The following is a 21,204-nucleotide window of genomic DNA, read 5'->3' as shown; positions in this document are numbered from 1 at the left end:
TCAGAGACGCCTTCTTCCCCAGATTCACAGCAGAGTCCCCGACTTCCCCCAGCTCAGCACAGAGTCGTGGCTCAGAGTGGTGCTGGGGGAGCACAGAGACTGCGCTGTGATCACAGCAGAGTACAGCACAGCCTGCCATACTGCCAGAGAACTGCAACCATGTCTCCAAACCACTAACACAGCACATTAACAATGTAAAATATATGTAAATAATGATATTTTATTTTATATTTGTAAAGTTCTTAATGTTATTGTATATAATTTCAATGTACCCAATTGCTTTGGCAATACTTGTGTGTAAACATCTCATGCCAATAAAGCTTGTTTCAAATTCAAATTCAGAAAGATCAAGCAGCTGCTCAGTGTGTTGTGCTCCAGACTGCTGACCTCAGGCCCAGCGCCCGGGAAGGTCACCACCACGGTACATAGAACAGCACACCCAGTGGAACCCAGGGATTTATTTTCAAAAGCACAAGTACTCCCTGTAGCAATTAAGGTTATACAGTTTTTTCCCCAATTGCATTCACACTGTTCTCTGAATAATACTCCAATACCCCTAAACGGTTAACACAATGCCCATTATAAAAAGTCACATCTGCAAAACACACACATGGGGAAAAATGAAATTCTGGCCTAAAAACTATATATACAGCCCTCAAAATCAAGTAATTGGGTCAGAATCACACATAATTAAATCATATCTGTTGCTCACACTGAGCATTAAGAAAACACTGTGTTTAGAAATGGAAGAAACATGTAGGAAAACAAAAATAATCCAACACAGCCAGTAAAGAAGAACTTTATTTTATATAAAGCCACCGACAAATTATAAATGTATTTATATATAACACATACATTTAGTATCATCAAGCAAGAACAAGTTACAGTATTGTACAGTACACATGAATGGAGAGAAAACACTGAAACCTCAGGCATTGTCCTGCCTGTCATGTTGATTTGGTCACATGTTTTCATCCACATCACAACTGATATGTTCCCTGGCCAAGCAGCAGGGGAAAACACCTAGCATGGCGGATCCATCCTTGGCATGTCTCTGCAGGCCACCGCCAAGCTGAGAAAAAATCCTTAGTTGGGTTGAGGAAGGTGGAATATGGTGGAAGGAAAATCATTTGGATCTGGAGGTGGTTGGTGAACCATTAGCGCTGCACGGTGGAAGCTCACATTGTCCCATAGGACAGCATAAGTGGTGTGGCCTGGGGCCCTATGTTGTCTTTCTGGGGGTAGTAAAAAAAGGTCATACACTGCATCAAGGAATACCAGAAGGAGTGCAGTGTTGTAAGGGCCAAGCGTGACATGGCGATGGACAACCCCCTGCAGACTAATAGCAGCTCACATGGTTGTATTTTCACCCCTTTGGCCAGGGACCTCCACCCTTGCTCGGTGGCCAATGATGTTCCTTCCCTGGTGCCGCCTCTTGGTCAGATTGAATCCTGCCTCGTCGACATAGATTAACTCAATGTGGTCATCACTGGCATCAAGCTCAAGTATTCTCTGACCATGGAGGAACAGTGATTAGAACACTGGAGTTTCTCTCAAATGGTACACAATATATTTGCTTCATGCTCATCCTGTGCTTTCTCAGCAAATGATCAATAGTTGATATTGAAACACTGTGTATGTTCTGAAACATCCCATTGTCCTCTATTATATGTGTTTGGATTTCTCTGAGTCTAATTGCATTATCAGCCTCTTGTTCTTGGGTGATGAGATGGTTTCTCCCACCAGCAGGTGGTCTTCTCTCAACCCTGTATGCAAACAATACAATGTCATGTGCAGACATGCTGTACTCTTGTTGATATATGAAATCCAAATATTGTGCATGGTAAATTTATACCCACTCACCGGTTTCTTAGTCCTGAATGTCCTGATGATTCCAGCCACAGTAAAGCGACTCAAATTGGGTTGCACTCGCTGCCCAGCGTCCCGCATACTCATCCCATGGTTGATTACACTATCAACCAGTGTGGCTCTTTTTTTTAAATATTCTATCACCTTCCTCGTCCTCTGTGTCTTCCCCTACCTCTTCCCCTTTCTGCTCTTTGTTGCTCCATTTTTCCTGTACAATCACGAGTCCTTGTGTGTCCTTGTTGGCAATCACAGAGGTCAGACGTTTCTTGTAGTTGGCCACCAGGTTTGCACACATCTCAGGAGGGATTTTGTCCCACTCCTCTTTGCAGATCCTCTCCAAGTCATTAAGGTTTCGAGGCTGACGTTTGGCAACTCGAACCTTCAGCTCCCTCCACAGATTTTCTATGGGATTAAGGTTTGGGGACTGGCTAGGCCACTCCAGGACCTTAATCTGCTTCTTCTTGAGCCACTCCTTTGTTGCCTTGGCTGTGTGTTTTGGGTCATTGTCATTACCCATTTTCAATGCCCTGGCTGAGGGAAGGAGGTTCTCACCCAAGATTTGACGGTACATGGCCCCGTCCATCGTCCCTTTGATGCGGTGCAGTTGTCCTGTCCCCTTAGCAGAAAAACACCCCCAAAGCATAATGTTTCCACATCCATGTTTGACGGTGGGGATGGTGTTCTTGGGGTCATAGGCAGCATTACTCCTCCAACACACACAGCGAGTTGAGTTGATGCCAAAGAGCTCGATTTTTGTCTCATCTGAGCACAACACTTTCACCCAGTTCTCCTCTGAATCATTCAGATGTTCACTGGAAAACTTCAGACGGGCCTGTACATGTGCTTTCTTGAGCAGGGGGACCTTGCGGGCGCTGCAGGATTTCAGTCCTTCACGGCGTAGTGTGTTACCAATTGTTTTCTTGGTGACTATGGTCCCAGCTGCCTTGAGATCATTAACAAGATCCTCCCATGTAGTTTTGGGAAGATTCCTCATCGTTCTCATGATCATTGAAACTCCACGAGGTGAGATCTTGCATGCAGCCCCGGACCGAGGGAGACTGACAGTTATTTTGTGTTTCTTCCATTTGCGAATAATCGCACCAACTGTTGTCACCTTCTCACCAAGCTGCTTGGCGATGGTCTTGTAGCCCGTTCCAGCCTTGTGTAGGTCTACAATCTTGTCCCTGACATCCTTGGACAGCTCTTTGGTCTTGGCCATGGTGGAGAGTTTGGAATCTGATTGATTGATTGCTTCTGTGGACAGGTGTCTTTTATACAGGTAACGAGCTGAGATTAGGAGCACTAGAGAGTGCTCCTAATCTCAGCTCGTTACCTGTATAAAAGACACCCTGGAGCCAGAAATCTTACTGATTGATAGGGGATCTAATACTTATTTCCCTCATTAACATGCAAATCAATTTATAACTTTTTTGAGATGCGTTTTTCTGGATTTTTTTGTTGTTATTCTGTCTCTCACTGTTAAAATACACCTACCATTAAAATTATAGACTGATAATTTCTTTGTCAGTGGGCAAATGTACAAAATCTACAGGGGATCAAATACTTTTTTCCCTCACTGTACTTGAAAGAATGAGGAGAACTGAGTGGACAATTTGGTTAATTGGGTTTGGACAGGTGAAGTGTGTTTTGGTGCACTTTGAGTTTTGTCTGGTGACTCATGTATTCACACAAAAGGCACAGGTGTTTTCTCAATGACAATGGTGCTAACACATTGAGAGTTGTGTGTAGTGCTTTGCAACATGAGTGAACTGGACTCACAAATTGAGCTGAAACAATTAGAATATGTATTTAGTTCTGCAGGAATGGTTCATGGTTCTAGGATGTTAGCTTGAACATCTGATCACTCTGTGTATGCTTTCGGTCACAGTGTATACATGACTGGGTAAAACTGTAATACTATGAATGTGTATGCTGTTGATTTTGATTAGTCACTCATCACTCAATGACATCACTCAATGACCCACTTAACATTCCAGCTCACCATGTGCACTTCTTCCATCACTCACCTCTCCCATTGGTTCTCACTCCCTACCTTAGTCTCTTTTGTCCCTCTGCCTCTGTATATATGTCCCTCAGTTTCCTTCACTTATTGCAAAGTTTTGCCTTAGTCAACTTAGAGCATTATTATCGCTGGCCTGTGTTGTGACCTCTTTATTCTGTTCCTGTGACTACTGTTCTGGATTCCCATGTTTTGTCTGTTTGCCTCCTCGATTGACCTCTGAACCATTATATCTTTCTGATGTCTGGATTTGCCTCTTTTGGATTGTTTGCCCTGGCTCACCGCTGTGATTGAGTCTGCGCTTGGGTCCCCCTTGCCCTGCCCTGGTAAGCATGACACCACTGCTTTTGCAGAAAAAAGCAAAGACCCCGAGTTAGTTAGAAATGTAAATAGATTAGACATAGTGATTCTGTTGGAGACCTAGTGCTGTCCAGATGTGCTGACAGACTGCCCCTCAGGGTGCAGGGAGGTCATAGTGCTGTGGTCATGGAGAGACAGGAGAGGTGGACACAGAGGAGCGGCACTGTGGTCACTGAGAGACATGAGATGTCCACCCAATCTTTGATCAGTCCTCCTGGGGGAGGGACACACAGCCCCCCTGGCTGGCCAATACGTCTCTGGCTGCCACAGCCTGAGGGACAACGTGACTCTGCACATGAGCACAGTCTGGCGGAGCAAGTGTAAATACTAGTTTCTGATGTATGTTCGTGTTATTTCTGTGGATGATAAAAACAAAAAGTAAATTGTAAATGTACAACCCCAATTCTGAAAAAGTTGGGACAGTATGGAAAATGCAAAAAAATGAAAAGAGTAATTTGAAAATTCAATTCACCCTGTACTATATTGAAAACATGTTATTAGCACATTATTCGATTTTTTAAATTTTTTTATTTATTTTTTACTTTGTGAATTTAATTTATTTTTGAAAATATACACTCATTTCAAATCTGATGACTGCAACACACTCCAAAAAAGTTGGGACAGTCGACTGTTTACCACTGTGTAACATCACCTTTTCTTTTAATAACACTTATTAAGCATTTGGGCACTGAAGACACCAGTTGGTTAAGTTTAGCAAACTGAATTTTCCCCCATTCATTCATTATGCATTTCTTCAGCTGCGCAACTATATGGGGCCTTCATTGCTTTATTTTGTGCTTCATAATGCACCACACATTCTCAGACAGGTCAGGACTGCAGGCAGGCCATGCTCACACCCGCACTCTCTGCTTACACAACCATGCGCTTGTAATCGGGCAGAATGTGGGTTGGTGTTGTCCTGCTGGAAAATGCTGGGACGTCCCTGGAAAAGATGAAGTCTGGATGGCAGAATATGTTGCTCCAAAATGTGTACATATCTTTCTGCATTAATGGTGCCCTTATAGATGTGCAAGTTACCCATGCCATGGGCACTGACACACGCCCATACCATGACAGACGCTGGCTTTTGGACCTGACGCTGATAATAGCTTGGATGGTCCTTTTCCTCTTTGGCCCGGAGAACATGACAGCTGTTTTGTCCAAAAACTATTTGAAATGATGACTCGTCGGACGATTCCACTGTGCTACTGTGCTACTGTTCATCTCAGATAAGACCGTGTTCATGAATGGCTTCTGCTTTGCATAGTAAAGCCTTAAATTGCATCTGTGGATGTAGCGGCGAGTGTTGACTGATTAAGGTTTCCCGAGCTCATGTCAGGATATCCATTACAGACTCATGATGGTTTTTAAGACAGTGACGTCTGACGGATGGGAGATCACGCGCATTCAGAAGTGGTTTTCGGCCTTGCCCTTTTCGCACCGAGATTTGACCGGATTCCTTGAATCTTTTAATTATATTGTGCACTGTAGAAGGTGAAATGTCCAAAATCCTACCGATTTGTCTTTGGGGAATGTTGTTCTCAAAGTGTTGGATTATTCGCTGATGCATCTGTTGGCAGATTGGCGAGCCTCGACCCATCCTTGCTCTTGAAGGACTAGGCCTTTTCTGGAGGCTCCTTATATACTATGATTACACGATTGCCTCACCTGTTTCACATCACCTTCTTATTTCAACTTGTCACATCGCTATTAGTCCTAAATTGCCCCTGTCCCAACTTTTTTGGAACGTGCTGCATGCATCAATTTCACCTTCAAAAAATGATGCAGTTGATGTGCATGACAAACAGGCGGGCATCTTCCCCAAGAGCCAGGTGCTCCCTCCAGGAGGTGTCGGGGAGGGGCTGCAGCTGCTGATGGTGCAGCTCCCTCACACTGAACTGATAGAGCTCCTGACGCTGAGCTGTGGAGACAGACACACTACACAGACTGTGAGGCGACAGAAGGCGGCCTGATGAGCTAGGGGGTACTGAGAGACACAGACAAACAAGGGGAAAGATGGGGTCAGGGTCCTTGAGCCAGCAGCGCTGTGTGAGGGCCTGGGAAAGCCACTCCACAGTGCCTATGGGAAGGGTGTTCTGCACTGCCCAGAGAAGTCTGGTTACGACTCTCAGTGACCACACACCCAGCCTGGCAGCCAGGCTGTCGGCTCCAACCCACTGGCCCCTGTTAACATCCAACAAATCCCTCAGCCGGATCACGTCAGCCTTAAGCAGGACCGACCTGAGGCTGCTGGAGAGCAGGAGTGGACAGCTAAATCTGGGGTTCCACAGCAGTGGCTCCTCAGACAGACTGCTGCCCCCCACCTCCCTACCCAGGGAGAAGCGGTGCCACACCTTTAAAACAGTACGATAAAACACAGTGAAGGAAGGATATGGGGAGGTGTCTTAAGTAAAAACATGTGTCTGTCATAACCCAGCCCCCACCCCGCTGCAGAATGTGTGCAAGAAGTGTCCAGGGCGGGGGACACTGGGGATCTGGAGGGTACAGTAGCCTCTGAGCTGCCTGCAGCCGAAAGGCACTCAGCCTGCTAAACAGATCTACCAACCCCTGCCCCCCTTCCTGGAGCGGCAGGTACAGCACTGCTTTGTGCACCCAGTGCATCCCGTCCCAGAAGAAATCCAGGAGCAGGGTCTGTATCTGGGACACCAGGGCCGTTGGGGGGTCCAGACAGGCAAAAGTGTGCCAGAGCACCAAGTTGTTGATAATAATTGCTCTCCCCGTGAAGGAGAGCTGGGGCAGCAGCCAGTGCCACGCCCTCAACCTGCCCTGCACCCTCTCCAGCAGGCCAGCCCAGTTCTCCTGTCTCCCCCAAAGTCACACCCAGCACCCGAGGGCCTGAGCGAGACCACTGCAGCCCCGCAGGGAGGGCAGGGGGGGCAGAACCCTCCCACAGCCCAACCAGATGAGCGCTGCTCTTACCCCAGTATTCCCTGGCTGAGGAGGTCCTGCTGAACTCCTCCAGACACTCCCCCAGGACCTGGACGTCTCGCTGGCCGGACACACAGACAGTCAGGTCATCAGCATAGGCCGACACCCTGACCGCCTGCTCTGGGTGACAAGGGATGGACAGCCCGGCCAGCAACTGCCTCAGCCTGTGCAGCAGGGGCTCAATAAAAAGGGAGTATAGCATCCCTGACAGGGGACGGCCCTGTCTGATGCCTCAATGGATGGGGATAGTCTCACTCAGGCCACCATTGATCTTCAGCACACTAAACACACGACAGTACAGCAGCTGAATGAATTCTACGCACCGTGGGCCGACACCAATTGCTCTCAGCACCTGAAACAGGTAGTGGTGATCGACCTTGTCAAAAGCCTTTTCTTGATCTATGGAGATCAGACCGCACTCAAAACCAAAGAGCTTAGAAGTAGTATATCACCAATCAAAAAGACATTGTCAAAGATGGACCTGCCAGGGACGCAGTAGGACTGGTCTAAATGCACTGCAGCCGGCATGATGTCTCTGCTTAGCCAGAGCCTTGGACAGGATCTTATAGTCCTGACACAGCAGCACCGCCAGCCTCCAGTTCACAATGGAGGACAGATCCCCCTTCTTGGGCAGCAGGGTCAGAATGGCTCTGCGACAGCTAATGGGCAGCAGGTCCTCCTGCAGCAATGAGAGCAGGTCTGGGCCCAGCTCAGCCCAAAACTCCAGCCCCGGTGCCCAGCTCTTATTGAGCTCTTGCATTGCACAGATCAGCTCTGCCAGGGTTAGTGGGGCCTCCAGCCCCTGGACCCCATCCTGTGGGACCTTAGGCAGACCCTGCAGAAAAAGCTGCTGCTGCTCCAGGCTGCCCGGCTCTGCGGAGTACAGCTCTCTATAGAACTGGGCGGCATGACTGCGCATCTCCTGCCCGTCCTGCAGCACGCGGCCCTCAGCCTTCCTCAGGCAGAGCATCACCCTGTTCTGCTGCCGCCTGCGTTCCAGCCCAAAGAAGAACTTGGTGGGCGCATCCATCTGTGTCAGGCTCTGGAACCGCGAGCGCACCATCGCCCATTGTGCCCGCGTCCCCAGCAGCTCTGACAATGCCTGCTGCTTAGCTTTGAGGTCCTCTGAATCCCCCGAATCCAGTCCAAGGCTCGGTGGAGCACCTGAATCTCTTATTCTAGCTCCTTCATAGATTCATTCAAGCTGTCAGTCCTATGCTCAGTGTACTGCTGGCAGAAGAACCTGGTCTGAACCTTGACAATGTCCCACCACTGCCTCAGGGAGGCAAACCTAGGCCACTCTTGCCTCCACCTCTGCCAAAAGAAAATAAAAGAGTCATAAAAATTCCTGTCCTGCAGCAAACTATTATTGAAAAGCCAGTAGGCACTGCGCAGCCGGACAGGAGGCAGGGTGACACTCATAGTGATGAGACAGTGGTCAGACAGACCGGTGGGGGTGATACGGCAGCCACCGATCAGATTGACATGATGTCTGAAGGTATATAATCTATCCAGCCAAATAATGCTAGAACCCGGCCTCACCCAGGTGTACTGTTTCACCTTTGGGTTGGCATTCCTCCAGACATCGACCAGATTGTGCAACTGTATATTGCAATCCAACTGTTTTGCGGACTGTGGACTAGGCTCCAAATTATTCTTATCTAATCTATAATCCACAGTACAGTTCCAATCACCCCCCAAAACCAGGATCTCCTCTGCCCCACAGTCTGCTAGTGCTTTGCTGAGCACCGAAACACTGTCTCTCACAGCATTGGGAGCATAGATATTTAATAAACACAAAAGTCCTTCCACCGCTCTCAGCCTTTACCATCAACAATCGTCAACCAACCAACTCTGTTTAGAATCCATTTTAAAAGTGTGTTAAAATAAAATCCCCACTCCCACTAGACCCATGACTAAACACACTCTCTCCTTTCCACTCCCGCTGCCACTCACACTCATTCACACTGTCTGCGTGCATCTCTTGTACAAATAAAACATTGAGTTTCTGTCTCTGTGCGCACTGCAGCAGCGCCGTGCGCTTCACCACTGCCCTCCCACCGTTAATATTGATGCTCCCACACATGAGTTTAGTCATTGATAAAAGAGAGAAAAGAGGTGACAAACAGATTAGAAAAAAACAATGTGAGACAACAGGAGAAAGACAAAAAAAACATACTATTAATCATCATCATTAGATTGCAAAGCAGTCCTGACAACACTCTTCCACTTCTTTAACCTGTAGCACTCCGGCTCACTAAACTCTGTGAGTGCCACATCCTGCAGGATCAATTGTGCAGATGCCAGGAACTGCTTTGCATCAGGGAAAAAGTTTTCTAAAACTACATTCCTCTTCCCTTTGGTTTCCCTTAAAAAATCCTTGATGCTTTTAGCACTGTATCCCACAGTGTCGGTGGAGATGGGCTGGCTCTGGGAGTCAGCGATGTCCCCCTCAGCAGCGCTGTCCGAGTCTGCGCTCTCCACAGCCGCAGCACTGCACTCAGACTCCCGGCGCCGCAGCCGGTCGGCCTCCTTGGGCTGAGATGGCAGGTTCCCCCAGACAGACTCCTCTGAATGCGAGTCCCGCCGCCCCACAGCACCCACACCGTCTCTGGGCTCCTCCTCACCAGCCGCCCTCACAACATTCGCCTTTTTAGACACTGTATCGACAGCCTCAGAAGATGGGGCAGACCGCTTCTGTTGTCTTTTCCGGGGCACTTTAAACCTGTCATCACTGGCAAGGTGTTCAGTCTCTGTGGCGGCCGTATCAGCGGCAACAGCAGCTCCCTCCTCGGCTAACTGAGCCCGGGGCTGCTCTGCAGTCTCACTGCTAGCAGCTTCCCCACTAGGCTCCCCTGCTCCCCTGAGGCGACACCGGACGGCCCTGCCTGCTCCTCACCTTCCTCTCGCCCCCCGCCGGAGCCTCTCCCTGAGGGCAAGAGTGCCTGATGTGCCCCTGCGCCCCGCACCTGAAACACCTCATGGTATCAGTTGACACAAACACCACATACACTACACCCTCGATCTTAAACTTCAGAGACAGGCTTAGCTCATCGGCGCCGTCCGCCAACACCATGAAAGCCTGTCTCTAGGAGAGGACGTGTTTCAGCTCCGGGGCGCTGCAGCCCAGTGGCACCCTCCTAATGGCGCAGGTACGCTGGCCATACCGCCAGCAGATCATTGCTCAGGAAGGGGGGCACATTGGAAATAACCACCTGTACAGCCTGGGAGGCCAGAGGGAACGCGGGCAGGAAGGTCCCCTTCACCATGACCCCCTCCTCCACCACATCATTCACCAGCGCCTCAGACCTCAAGAATAACACGATGCCCTTATTCATTCGAGCCACAGAGATGATGTTCTGGAAGCCTACCTTCCTGCCGATCTCCATCGCACAGTCCTCCACTGACACCTGCTCCTGGGATACGAGCTTAAACCCGTGCTTTCGGGTCAGTATTTCATAACTAAACGAAACCAAACTATTACTGTGGTAATATCTGACAGAGCTGATGGTGTAACTGTCTTTATCTTCAGTGTAGGAGTCAGTATGGTCAAGCTGCATGGTCAGCACAGCCCGGGGTCTCACTGTACAGACAGAAAGACAGACAGAAAGACACACACACACACACAGGCCCACAGACCGGAATCAAACCTGGGGCCCAGGACCTGAGAGGCAGCAGTGCCGACCACTGCACCACCACACACCCATGACAATACGGCTCTTTAAATAACATTGCATTGTGACGCTCACTGTCACTAGTGTCTGTGTCCTTTACACGCCTGTCAGGAACAACACACAGGCAGACATCATCAGACCTGCAGGGTACAGGGAACGCTTCTGCACTTCATTCACTCACACGTGATCTAGAGCCAGGCTGCACCGCTGTACTGAGTATAATAGGGTGCGTCTCCCAGCTTACCACCAGTACTGTCCAGAGCGACTCAGAGACACAGAGCTGATGGTGTAGCTGCTCCTCAGGGCTCCAGCGCTGCTGTCAGTCTGATACACTGGAGAGCCTGAACATTCTGAACATTAGTGCCTAGCATTCTGTTTGCCGTTTTTATTGCTTACCCACATTGTTTGGATGGAGAAAGTGAGGAGTCCATATAGACTCCTAGGTCTTTCTCATGCGTTACTTCATCTAGTTCTATTCCTCCCACAGTGTAATTATAGTGGACATTTTTGTTACCTGCATGTATTACCTTGCACTTGTCCACATTGAATTTCATCTGCCAGGTGTCGGCCCACAACTGAATATTATCTAAGTCCCATTGAATAGCCTGTACTGTCGAGATTGTATCTGCCAAGCCACCTATCATCTGCAAATTTGATAAGTTTTCTCACTATCCCAGAGTCCAGATCATTAATATAGATTAGAAACAGCAAAGGCCCTAGTACTGATCCCTGTGGAACTCCACTAACAACCTCACTCCAGTTAGAAGCAACTCCTCTAATCGACACCCTCTGTTTCCTATACATCAACCAGTTCATAATCCATCTACTTACATTACCCTGAATGCCTACAGCTTCCAATTTGAGGATCAGTCTTTGGTGTGGAACCTTATCAAAAGCTTTCTGGAAATCTAAGTATATCATATCATATGCTTTCACGTGAGCTACAGCTGCAATTGCATGTTCAAAGAACGCTAATACATTAGTAAGACATGATCTGCCTCGTTTAAACCCATGTTGACTATCTCCAAGAATATGGTTTTCATTAAGATGCTCCTCTATTTTCTGTCTAATCACTTTTTCCAACATTTTACAGGTGATGCAGGTGAGACTGATTGGTCTGTAATTTCCTGGCTCAGTTTTGTCCCCTTTCTTGTGGATTGGTATGACATTTGCTGTCTTCCAGTCAGTTGGCAAATATAGAGAGAGAGAGAGAGAGAGAGAGAGAGAGAGAGAGAGAGAGAGAGAGAGAGAGAGAGAGAGAGAGAGAGAGAGAGAGAGCAAGTGCTAGGGCAAACAAGGAACATGGCTTGGTGATGCAGGTAGAGCTGACAACACTTCACCCAGAGTGAGGGCAGTGAGGGGTTTATAAAGGAGAGCAGAAACTAGGAAGACAAGAGCAGGACCAATGAGAACAAAGGACAGGAACAGAAGTGCACAAGGGTGTGGAGGAATGTTCATTGACAGAGAGAAAAAAAGAAAGCAGTGAAGGGAGCAGGAAAAGGCAAGGGAACATTGGTAGCCTCTAGTGGGAAAAGATGGTCAGGACTAAGGGAACTGTGACACTTAGGATCTGACTGGACTGATTGTTAACCTGTGGCATGTTATCTGTTTTCTTTTGTAAATACCTCTGTGAAATACTCATTTAGAACATTTGCCACATCTTGTTAGTTTTCCAAGATGCTTCAATTTTTGCCTTTATCCGTTTCACTTCCTCCTTTATTGACCGTTTGCTGTTGTAATATTGAAAAAAGCTCTTTGCATTAGTTTTGTTTCTTTCTATTTCCCTCTTTGCTTTCCTCATCCCTTTCTTAACATCTATAGCAGCTCAACATATTATTTGTATTCTGTCTTGGTACAAATTTCTCCTGAGTAAGTAGTATATTATTAAAATATAACCATCCATTTTCAACTGAATCTGTATCCAGTGTGCTCCAGTCTACCTCTTCTAAGTGCTGCCTCATACCTTCAAGGTTTGTTTTTCTAAAATTGTAGACCATTGTTTTAGACTTGGTCCTTGTTTTATGGAAGTATTGTGATTGTGATACCATATTGTGATCACAGTTTGCCATTGGTTCTCTAACTAGTGTCCCTCTGACCCTATCTTGGTCATTTGAAAATATCCATTCAATACATGCTCTCTCGCTGGTTGTTTCACTGACAAATAGAGTTAGAAAGCAGTCATTTACCATCTCAACCATTCCTGTTTCTGCTTCTGTAGTCCCAACTGGGCTTTCCCAGTCTATGTTTGGGAAATTGAAATCCCCCATTATAACAGCCATATCCTTGCTACATGCAGTCCTGACTAAACTGTACAATGCAACATCTTGCTGAATATCCGAGTTGGGTGGTCTGTAACACTCCTACCACTAATCCTCCAGATCTTTTATTCAAAAGTTTAACCCACAAAGATTCGTTACTAGGAACTAATTTAAGTTCTTCTGCCTCAATGTCATTTCTGACATATAATGCTACCCCACCCCCTTTGCTGTTTTGTTTTCCTCTGTGTGGATTAAGTTCCTGGGCCTTGCTGTGGATTCCCTCTGTCTGCTATTTCACACAACACATTGTGCAGTGGACACAGAGAGCCTGGGAGACAGGACCAGATTCAGGGATTGCACAGACTCATAACCGAGGCTGCAGCCAAGTCCAAACCCGAGGACTGGATCTGGGTGAGGAGAAGGAGCTTGTTGGCAACAGGGCTGGGTTCTGGGCTGGACATGTGTTCCTATGTAATGGGCTGTTGTGTGCCTCGTAGTGGGGATTGTGGGAGTCTATGACTGTGTGTGTGTTTGAGGGGTGTGATTTCATAACACACACTGATTCAGTGCTGTGAACTCACTTGCTGGGTTTGTGTATCAAGCCTGCCTTCATTCCCTGGTTCAGAGGAGAGACGCTATAGAGAGACTGTGAGACGTGATGCTGCTTCACACTCACACTCACTCACACTCACAGACAGAGTCAAGACATGATGGTGCTTCACACGGCTTTATTTCACTGGTTCAGATGACCTGCACATCATTACAACACAACTCATTAAAACACAACACACACACTCATGTCATTAAAACAACACACATACACACACACACACACACACACAGAGCCCCTCCAGGACAGTGTGGCTCAGGCCTTCACACACACAGAGACCCTCCAGGGATGGTGTGGGGCGCCCCCTGCTGGCTGTGCAGCTGCTCCCTGTCTCTCAGTCCCACCTGTTAAATGACAGCTGAGGTTGAGCACAGGTATGTGAGGACACAATTTTCTCGAGCTCGGCAAACATCATCCTTTTATTTGTTATTTATTGAAAAACAGTTTTTTGTTTTTTTTATACTACCCCATTTCATTTAGTTTTAAGTTTATTTTGGGGGTTGATTTCTGCCATTAGTGATTATATTTAATCCATTGCAATGCCAGCACCCCGAAGCAAAAAAGACTCTCATGCAGAGAGTGCACCCTCGCCCTCTGTTACTACCGACTCCCTGTCAGCAAGTGGATCGAGCGGCGGTTCGGCTGACCTGCACAACGTGAGCGGTGCGGCTATTATGGCGGCCATAAAATCCATGGAAGAAGGACTTCATTTAAAAATAGATGCACTATCCTCTTCTCTGCGAGAGGAGATTGTCACCATTTGTGAGGAGTTGCATTCATCCGTCTCTGCTTTGCAAACTTCCACCGATGCTCAAGACAAACGTCTTGGGGCCCTGGAGACTGCTGCAACTGAGTGGTCATCTTCTGTACTCTCGCTGGAGACCAAAGTAAGTGCGCTGTCAAAGGAAGTGACCAGCCTTCGTGCCAAATGCATTGATTTGGAGGGAAGATCACGGCGAAATAACATACGCCTGGTTGGGATTGGAAGGTCCTCGCTCCAGTGAATTCATTGCGAAAGCTCTGGTGGAAATCCTTGGCCTGGAGGAGACACCGCTGCTGGACAGAGCACACCATTCCCTGCTACCCAAACCCCGAGAGGGAGAGAGGCCCCGTGGCTTTATTATATGGGTGCATCGGTTTGATGTGAAGGAGAAGATCTGTCTTGCCAGACAGAACCATTTCGGGGGGTGAGGGTATTTGTTTTCCCTGATTTTGCACCTGAGATTGCAAGGAAGCGATATGCTTATCGGCACATTTTAATCAATCTCCCTGATGTAAGGTATGGCTTGCTTTTTCCCTCTCGTTTCAAGATTTCGTTTGGGGGAACCCAGCACATCTTTGAAAACCCTGAGGACGCGATGACGTTTGTCAAGCGGAGTGTCCTGCCTGCGGCAGGTTCCCTCCCTGCGTGAGCGCTCTGTCTGGCGGGGAACTGCAGGGCTGTAATAGCCTTCTGTGTTTCACCTTACTGTGGCTTGACTTGCTTATATAGTTATGGTTGGGCAAGAACTATGACATTAAATTGTAGTGCTTTACTACTACTCATTTGCTGTTTATTACTCCTCTTTTATAACTGACTAAGACTTTAGATAATAATGAAAATAAATACAAAAAACATGTTTAGGGGTTCCACTGTTACAAGTTGAGGTGAGTTGTACTTTTATTGTTTTCAATGCAAGCTTTTGACATGCCTACACGGTAGTACAGTAGATATTTTCACAATGCAGCCCAGGCCCCTTAGCGAGGCTCAAGATCTCTACACTACTCCCCCTTGTCGGTACAGTGTGCCCTCGCACTGCTCTTCCATCTCCTCACTGAGAATGGCCTGACGAGGGCTCGTTTTGCCCACTTCTAACACCCTCACACTGCTCTTCCACCTCTCCACTGAGAGTGGCCTGACACAGGTTCAGTATCCCACTCTGACACCAATGTAACAACCTGGGGGGTTCTGGCCACGATGGGGACTTGATCCCTGTTCTCCCGCACCACAATGCAGCGATCTTACCGCATCCCTAAAAGGCCCACCTCCCTTAGCGAGGCTCAAGATCGCTACAATATATTTTTCTTGGTTACTGCTGTTTGTTTCGCAGTTTTTCAAACACTTTATGCACTTTGCTTTTAAGGCAAATGCTGGGTTCTTGTTAGTACCAATATTGTCTATATTTAGGGCATCTCTCTGTTTAATAATGATCTTGGGGGTTGGAGGGAGAGAATGGTATATATGCATGTGTGTATATATATACTTTTATTGTTGTTTTCTCACTTCTGACCATCCCCGGCACATATTGCATTACTTTCTTACACATTTGCCCATGTTTGTCTGTGTTATTTACATTACTATTATTATTATTATTATTATTATTATTATTATTATTATTATTATTATTGTGGTAGCTATTTAGTTTTGTTGTCTTTTATACTCTAATCTTTTCTCATTCCCTCTATTGATTCTGATATGAAGTCTTCTCTAGAAAACCCTGTTTCCCCTGATGAGATGAGATAACTAGGGCAATCAAATCCTTGCAGACCGGCAAATCCCCTGGACCTGATGGCTTCCCTGCAGAATTCTACAAAAAGTTTAGCAAACTGTTATCACCTATCCTAACTTCTATGTTTTTGGACGCTTTTAATTCCTCAACCCTACCCCCTACTCTTCGTCAAGCCTCAATATCCTTATTGCTCAAGAAAAATAAACCCTCCATCAACTGCAGGTCAAATCATCCCATATCACTTTTAAATGTGGATGTTAAAATCCTTGCTAAAATTTTAGCCCTGCGTCTTGAATCTGTCTTGCCATCAATAATTTCTCCAGATCAAACTGGATTTATTCGAAACAGGCATTCCTTTTTTAACCTCAGATGGCTTTTTAATATTATTTCCCCTTCCTCAGTAACACCTCTGCCTGAGGTGCTTGTGTCTCTTGATGCTGAGTAAGCTTTTGATCAGGTCGAATGGGACTACCTTTCTGATATGTTACAACGGTTTGGCTTTGGCCCTACATTCATTTCATGGATTTAATTGCTGTACTCTTCCCCTCTTGCTTCTGTCCGAACTAATAGTACCCAGTCTAAATATTTTCCTCTTCAGCATGGAACCAGACAAGGGTGTCCACTTTCCCCTCTCCTCTTTGCCTTACCTATTGAGCCCCTTGCCATTGCACTTCATGATAATCAGCAGGGGCAGGGCATAGAACGGGGAGGTCACACTCAGAAGGTTTCCCTGTATGCTGATGACCTATTACTTTATATTTCTGAACCGGCTACCTCTCTTCCACACGCAATATCCATTTTGGAACAGTTCGGGAAGTTCTCAGGATACAAACTGAACCTTAATAAAAGTGAACTTTTTCCCATTAATAAAGCTGCCGCCCAATATCCACTTCACACTTTACCCTTTAAAATTGCCCATGATAATTTCACATATCTGGGAATTTCAGTTACACGTTCTCATGCTAATCTTCTTAAATCCAATTTTACCCCACTTTTAGAACGTACTAAGCAAGACCTTATCCGTTGGTCCACCATACCATTGTCACTCGCTGGCCGAATAAACTCTGTTAAAATGACTATACTCCCCAAGTTTTTGTATCTCTTTCAATGCATCCCAATTTTTATCCCTAAATTGTTCTTCACTAAGCTTAATCAAGTGATCTCCTCCTTTATTTGGAACAAAAAATCCCCTCGCATACAGAGAGTTTTCCTTCAAAGACCAAAGGCAATGGGGGGCATGGCGCTACATGATTTTCAAATGTATTACTGGGCAGCCAATATCCGGAATCTGTTATATTTGCCCCAATCACAAGAAACTACCCCAGCTTGGCTATGATTAGAAATGACCAGCCATTTCATGTTTGGCACAGACATGGGATAATAACCATTCAGTATTTTTATAAAGATAGGATTTTTATGTCATTTGAACAGCTCGCAAATAAGTTTAATTTACCTCAGTCCCAACTGCAAGTTAGGCATTTTATACATTCTCAATTCACTCAATTTCCTTCACTTCCCCAGCAAACTGATACAGATTCCATACGCTGTGTTTTACCAAGTAACAAGGGTCTGATATCCCAGATTTATTCCACTATCTTTCTCTTACACTGTCCCTCCCTATCCATATTAAAAACTTTATGGGAGCAAGACTTGGGCCTAACTTTCCATGCCGAGCAGTGGACGGCTATTTTATCTCGGGTGCACTCCTCATCTGTGTGTGCTAGGCATGGGTTTATACAATTCAAGATTTTACATCGTACCCATATATCTAAAACCAAACTGGCTAGGATTTTTCCAGGTTTGGACTCAATGTGTGACAGGTGCAATCAGGCTCCGGACACTCTTATACATATGATTCCTTTCTGGTCCTCAATATTTGAGACTTTTTCTCAGATTACAGGGTTCAAAATTAATCCTACACCACTCATAGCTCTTTTTGGTGTTTCACCAGATGACATCTGTCAAATTCAGTCAAATTGCTTGGCCTTTGCCACTCTCCTGGCTAGACGCCTTATACGTCTCAATTGGAAGCCCCATCTTCATTTGTTCACTGGATCAGAGACACTATGCAATTTCTCAAATTAGAAAAAATCAGATACACACTCCAAGGATCCACTAAGACATTTTATTCAATTTGGCAACCCTTTTTGTCTGTTTTTGATAAATTGAGCCTCCCTTCCCTATCTTAGCTGGAGGTTGAGCTACCCAACACAATCCCTTTTTAGTTGCCTTTCATTCCACTTGTTGCTGGCTGCGCATGATAGTTATATTTTCTTTTTCATTTAATACTATTATTACTATATATATTTTTTATATTATTAATTATATGTGTATGTATGCATTTGTATACAGTGGGGGAAAAAAATATTTGATCCCCTGCTGATTTTGTACGTTTGCCCACTGACAAAGAAATGATCAATTTTAATGGTAGGTGTATTTTAACAGTGAGAGACAGAATAACAACCTAAAAATCCAGAAAAACGCATTTCAAAAAAGTTATAAACTGATTTGCATGTTAATGAGTGAAATAAGTATTTGACTCCATCGACTGTTAAAACCCTTGTTGGCAATCACAGAGGTCAGACGTTTCTTGTAGTTGGCCACCAGGTTTTCACACATCTCAGGAGGGATTTTGTCCCACTCCTCTTTGCAGATCTTCTCCAAGTCAGTGGGCAAACGTACAAAATCAGCCGGGGATCAAATACTTTTTTCCCTCACTGTATGTTTGGGAAATTTAAATCCATTATAACAACCACATCCTTGCTACATGCAGTCCTGATTACATTGTACAATGCAACATCTTTCTGAATATCTGAGTTGGGTGGTCTGTAACACTCCTACCACTAATCCTCCAGATCTTTTATTCAATAGTTTAACCCACAAAGATTCTGGGATCTAATTTGAGTTCTTCTGCCTCAATGTCATTTCTGACATATAATGCTACCCCACCCCCTCTTCGATTTTGCCTGTCTCTCCTAAACTGTGTGTATCCTTCCAACTTGTATTCATCCCCATTATTTTCTGTAAACCATGTTTCTGTCACTCCTACAACATCATAGTCACACGCCAGCACTGTGGATTCTAGGTCTGACATCTTGTTCCTTATACTCCTGGCATTAAGGTACAAACATTTCAGGATTTTCGTACTACTTTCCTACTTTTCCTACTTAGTGCCACAGTTTTCAACCCGTGTGAAGTGGAACAATGGTGTGCCATGCGGACTCCCCAAGTGTGCCGTGAGATTGTTGTCCCTTCAAAAATATTATGTAATTTTTTTTTGGGCAAATTCATGAATCTTTTATCAAATCAAACTTATTCAAAGTTATGAAAATGTAATATTTAAACATCTACTTTAGACTTTTTTTAATGATATATCCAACTGAAGTCGATTTCTAAACAGAAAGGAAGGGAGAGCTGCAGCAGTCAGTTCTCCTTTCTATGTGCTTGGTGTGACGATTTCCAATTAAACTGTATCCCGCACTTTTATCCATGGAGTTTTCCCAGATGTTGAATTAGTTTTTATCTCGCACTCTGCTTGTCCTTTATCTAGGTTGGACTTGTGGACGAAATAGATTTTATAAATATTATTTAATATGTTTGTCCTTGCCCTTTTGGTAGGCTTATTTATTTGATTTGAAACTGCTTAAATTAACTGTGGATATGTTTTTATCATGCTCAGCTCAGGTGTGCAGTCAAAGTTAAGTTAATCAAATAGAATAAAACAGAGAGGATAGCATGTTTGTTCTGCGTGATATTGTTTTTCAACAGTTGTAATGCCCTTCGTTACATTTAACCACTTAGTTGAAATAACTTGTTATATGATATTGTGCACTGAACATATTTTGCTGTTAATTTATATATATCGTTTTTAGAGTATGGTCTTGGTCTGCCTGCACTAAATAAATGATTTGTTTTAAGTAATTTTTTAGCATGTCTGTCTACTTTTTACCATACCACTAAAGGCCACTCCAGAGATGAACACAGTCCAGAGTGTGTCCTATTAACACACTGCATCACTCACCTGACACTGTCAGAGTCACAGCCCCGCTGTACTGAGTGTAATAGGGTGCATCTCCTCTCTCAGCTCTGCACCAGTACAGCCCTCTGTGTGTCCCAGTCACAGCGCTGATGGTGAAGTTGCCTCCAGCTCCGCTGCTGCTGTCAGAGAGGGGCTGCAGATAGACCCATCTGCCATTGTACCTCACATAGTCCAGTCCAGCCCTGCTCTGTCCAGTTCTGTACCAGTAATACCTCCAGCCTGCAGACGCCCCTGTAACCTCACAGCGCAGAGTCACTGAGTCCCCCTCGAATATCTGTCCCAGTGGAGAGACAGTCAGGACAGGCCGGGGCCGAACTCCTGTAACACAGAGCACACAGTCAGGACAGGCTGAGCTCCTGTAACACAGAGCACACAGTCAGGACAGGCTGAGCTCCTGTAACACAGAGCACACGGTCAGGACAGGCTGAGCTCCTGTAACACAGAGCACACAGTCAGGACAGGCTGAGCTCCTGTAACACAGAGCACACAGTCAGGACAGGCTGAGCTCCTGTACATCTCTTTATATCTTTATTTACATGTTTCTCTATGAGGGTGTGTAGGGTGTAGGTATGATCTGTAGTGCGGTGTTTTGGGAGGAAGACAATCTGACTCTTACTCAGGACAGTGTGTGTTGAGGAACATAAGAACATAAGACAGTTTACAATCGAGAGGAGGCCATTCGCCCCATTGTGCTCGTTTGGTGTCCATTAATAACTGAGTTATCCAAGGATCCTATCCAGTCTGTTTTTTAATGTTCCCAAATTTTCAGCTTCAACCACATCGCTGGGGAGTTTGTTCAGGTTGTGACGCCTCTCTGTGTGAAGAAGTGTCTCCTGTTTTCTGTCTTTAATGCCTTGAAGCCCAATTTCCATTTGTGTCCCCCGGTGCGTGTGTCCCTGTTGATCTGGAAAAGCTCCTCTGGTTTGATGTGGTCGA

At 45.8% G+C, this 21,204-nt stretch overlaps 1 protein-coding gene across 2 annotated transcripts in view; it reads right to left on the bottom strand.

Annotated features, from left to right (window-relative positions):
- Window positions 1-13,841: 13,841 nt before the first annotated feature.
- The window catches only part of LOC136767579 (Fc receptor-like protein 2), a 31,809-nt gene continuing 24,446 nt past the window's right edge, over window positions 13,842-21,204 (bottom strand). Inside the window, exons 1-3 of one of the 2 annotated variants that reach the window (XR_010821836.1) lie at window positions 14,710-14,927; window positions 14,388-14,615; window positions 13,842-14,084 (exon numbers count right to left, since the gene is read on the bottom strand). Coding sequence is in view for 1 of the 2 variants with exons in the window: in XM_066721462.1 (XP_066577559.1) it covers window positions 13,996-14,084 (89 nt within the window). In the remaining variant the exon portion in view is untranslated. Of the gene's footprint in view, window positions 14,085-14,387; window positions 14,616-14,709; window positions 14,928-21,204 lie in introns of those variants that run through there. The other variant, XM_066721462.1, reaches the window with a different exon arrangement.

Source organism: Amia ocellicauda, chromosome 14 (genome assembly GCF_036373705.1).
Source record: "Amia ocellicauda isolate fAmiCal2 chromosome 14, fAmiCal2.hap1, whole genome shotgun sequence".
NCBI classification, from domain to species: Eukaryota; Metazoa; Chordata; class Actinopteri; order Amiiformes; family Amiidae; genus Amia; species Amia ocellicauda.
Note: the sequence above shows the minus strand (reverse complement) of the source record. Positions and strands in the feature narration are given on the sequence as shown.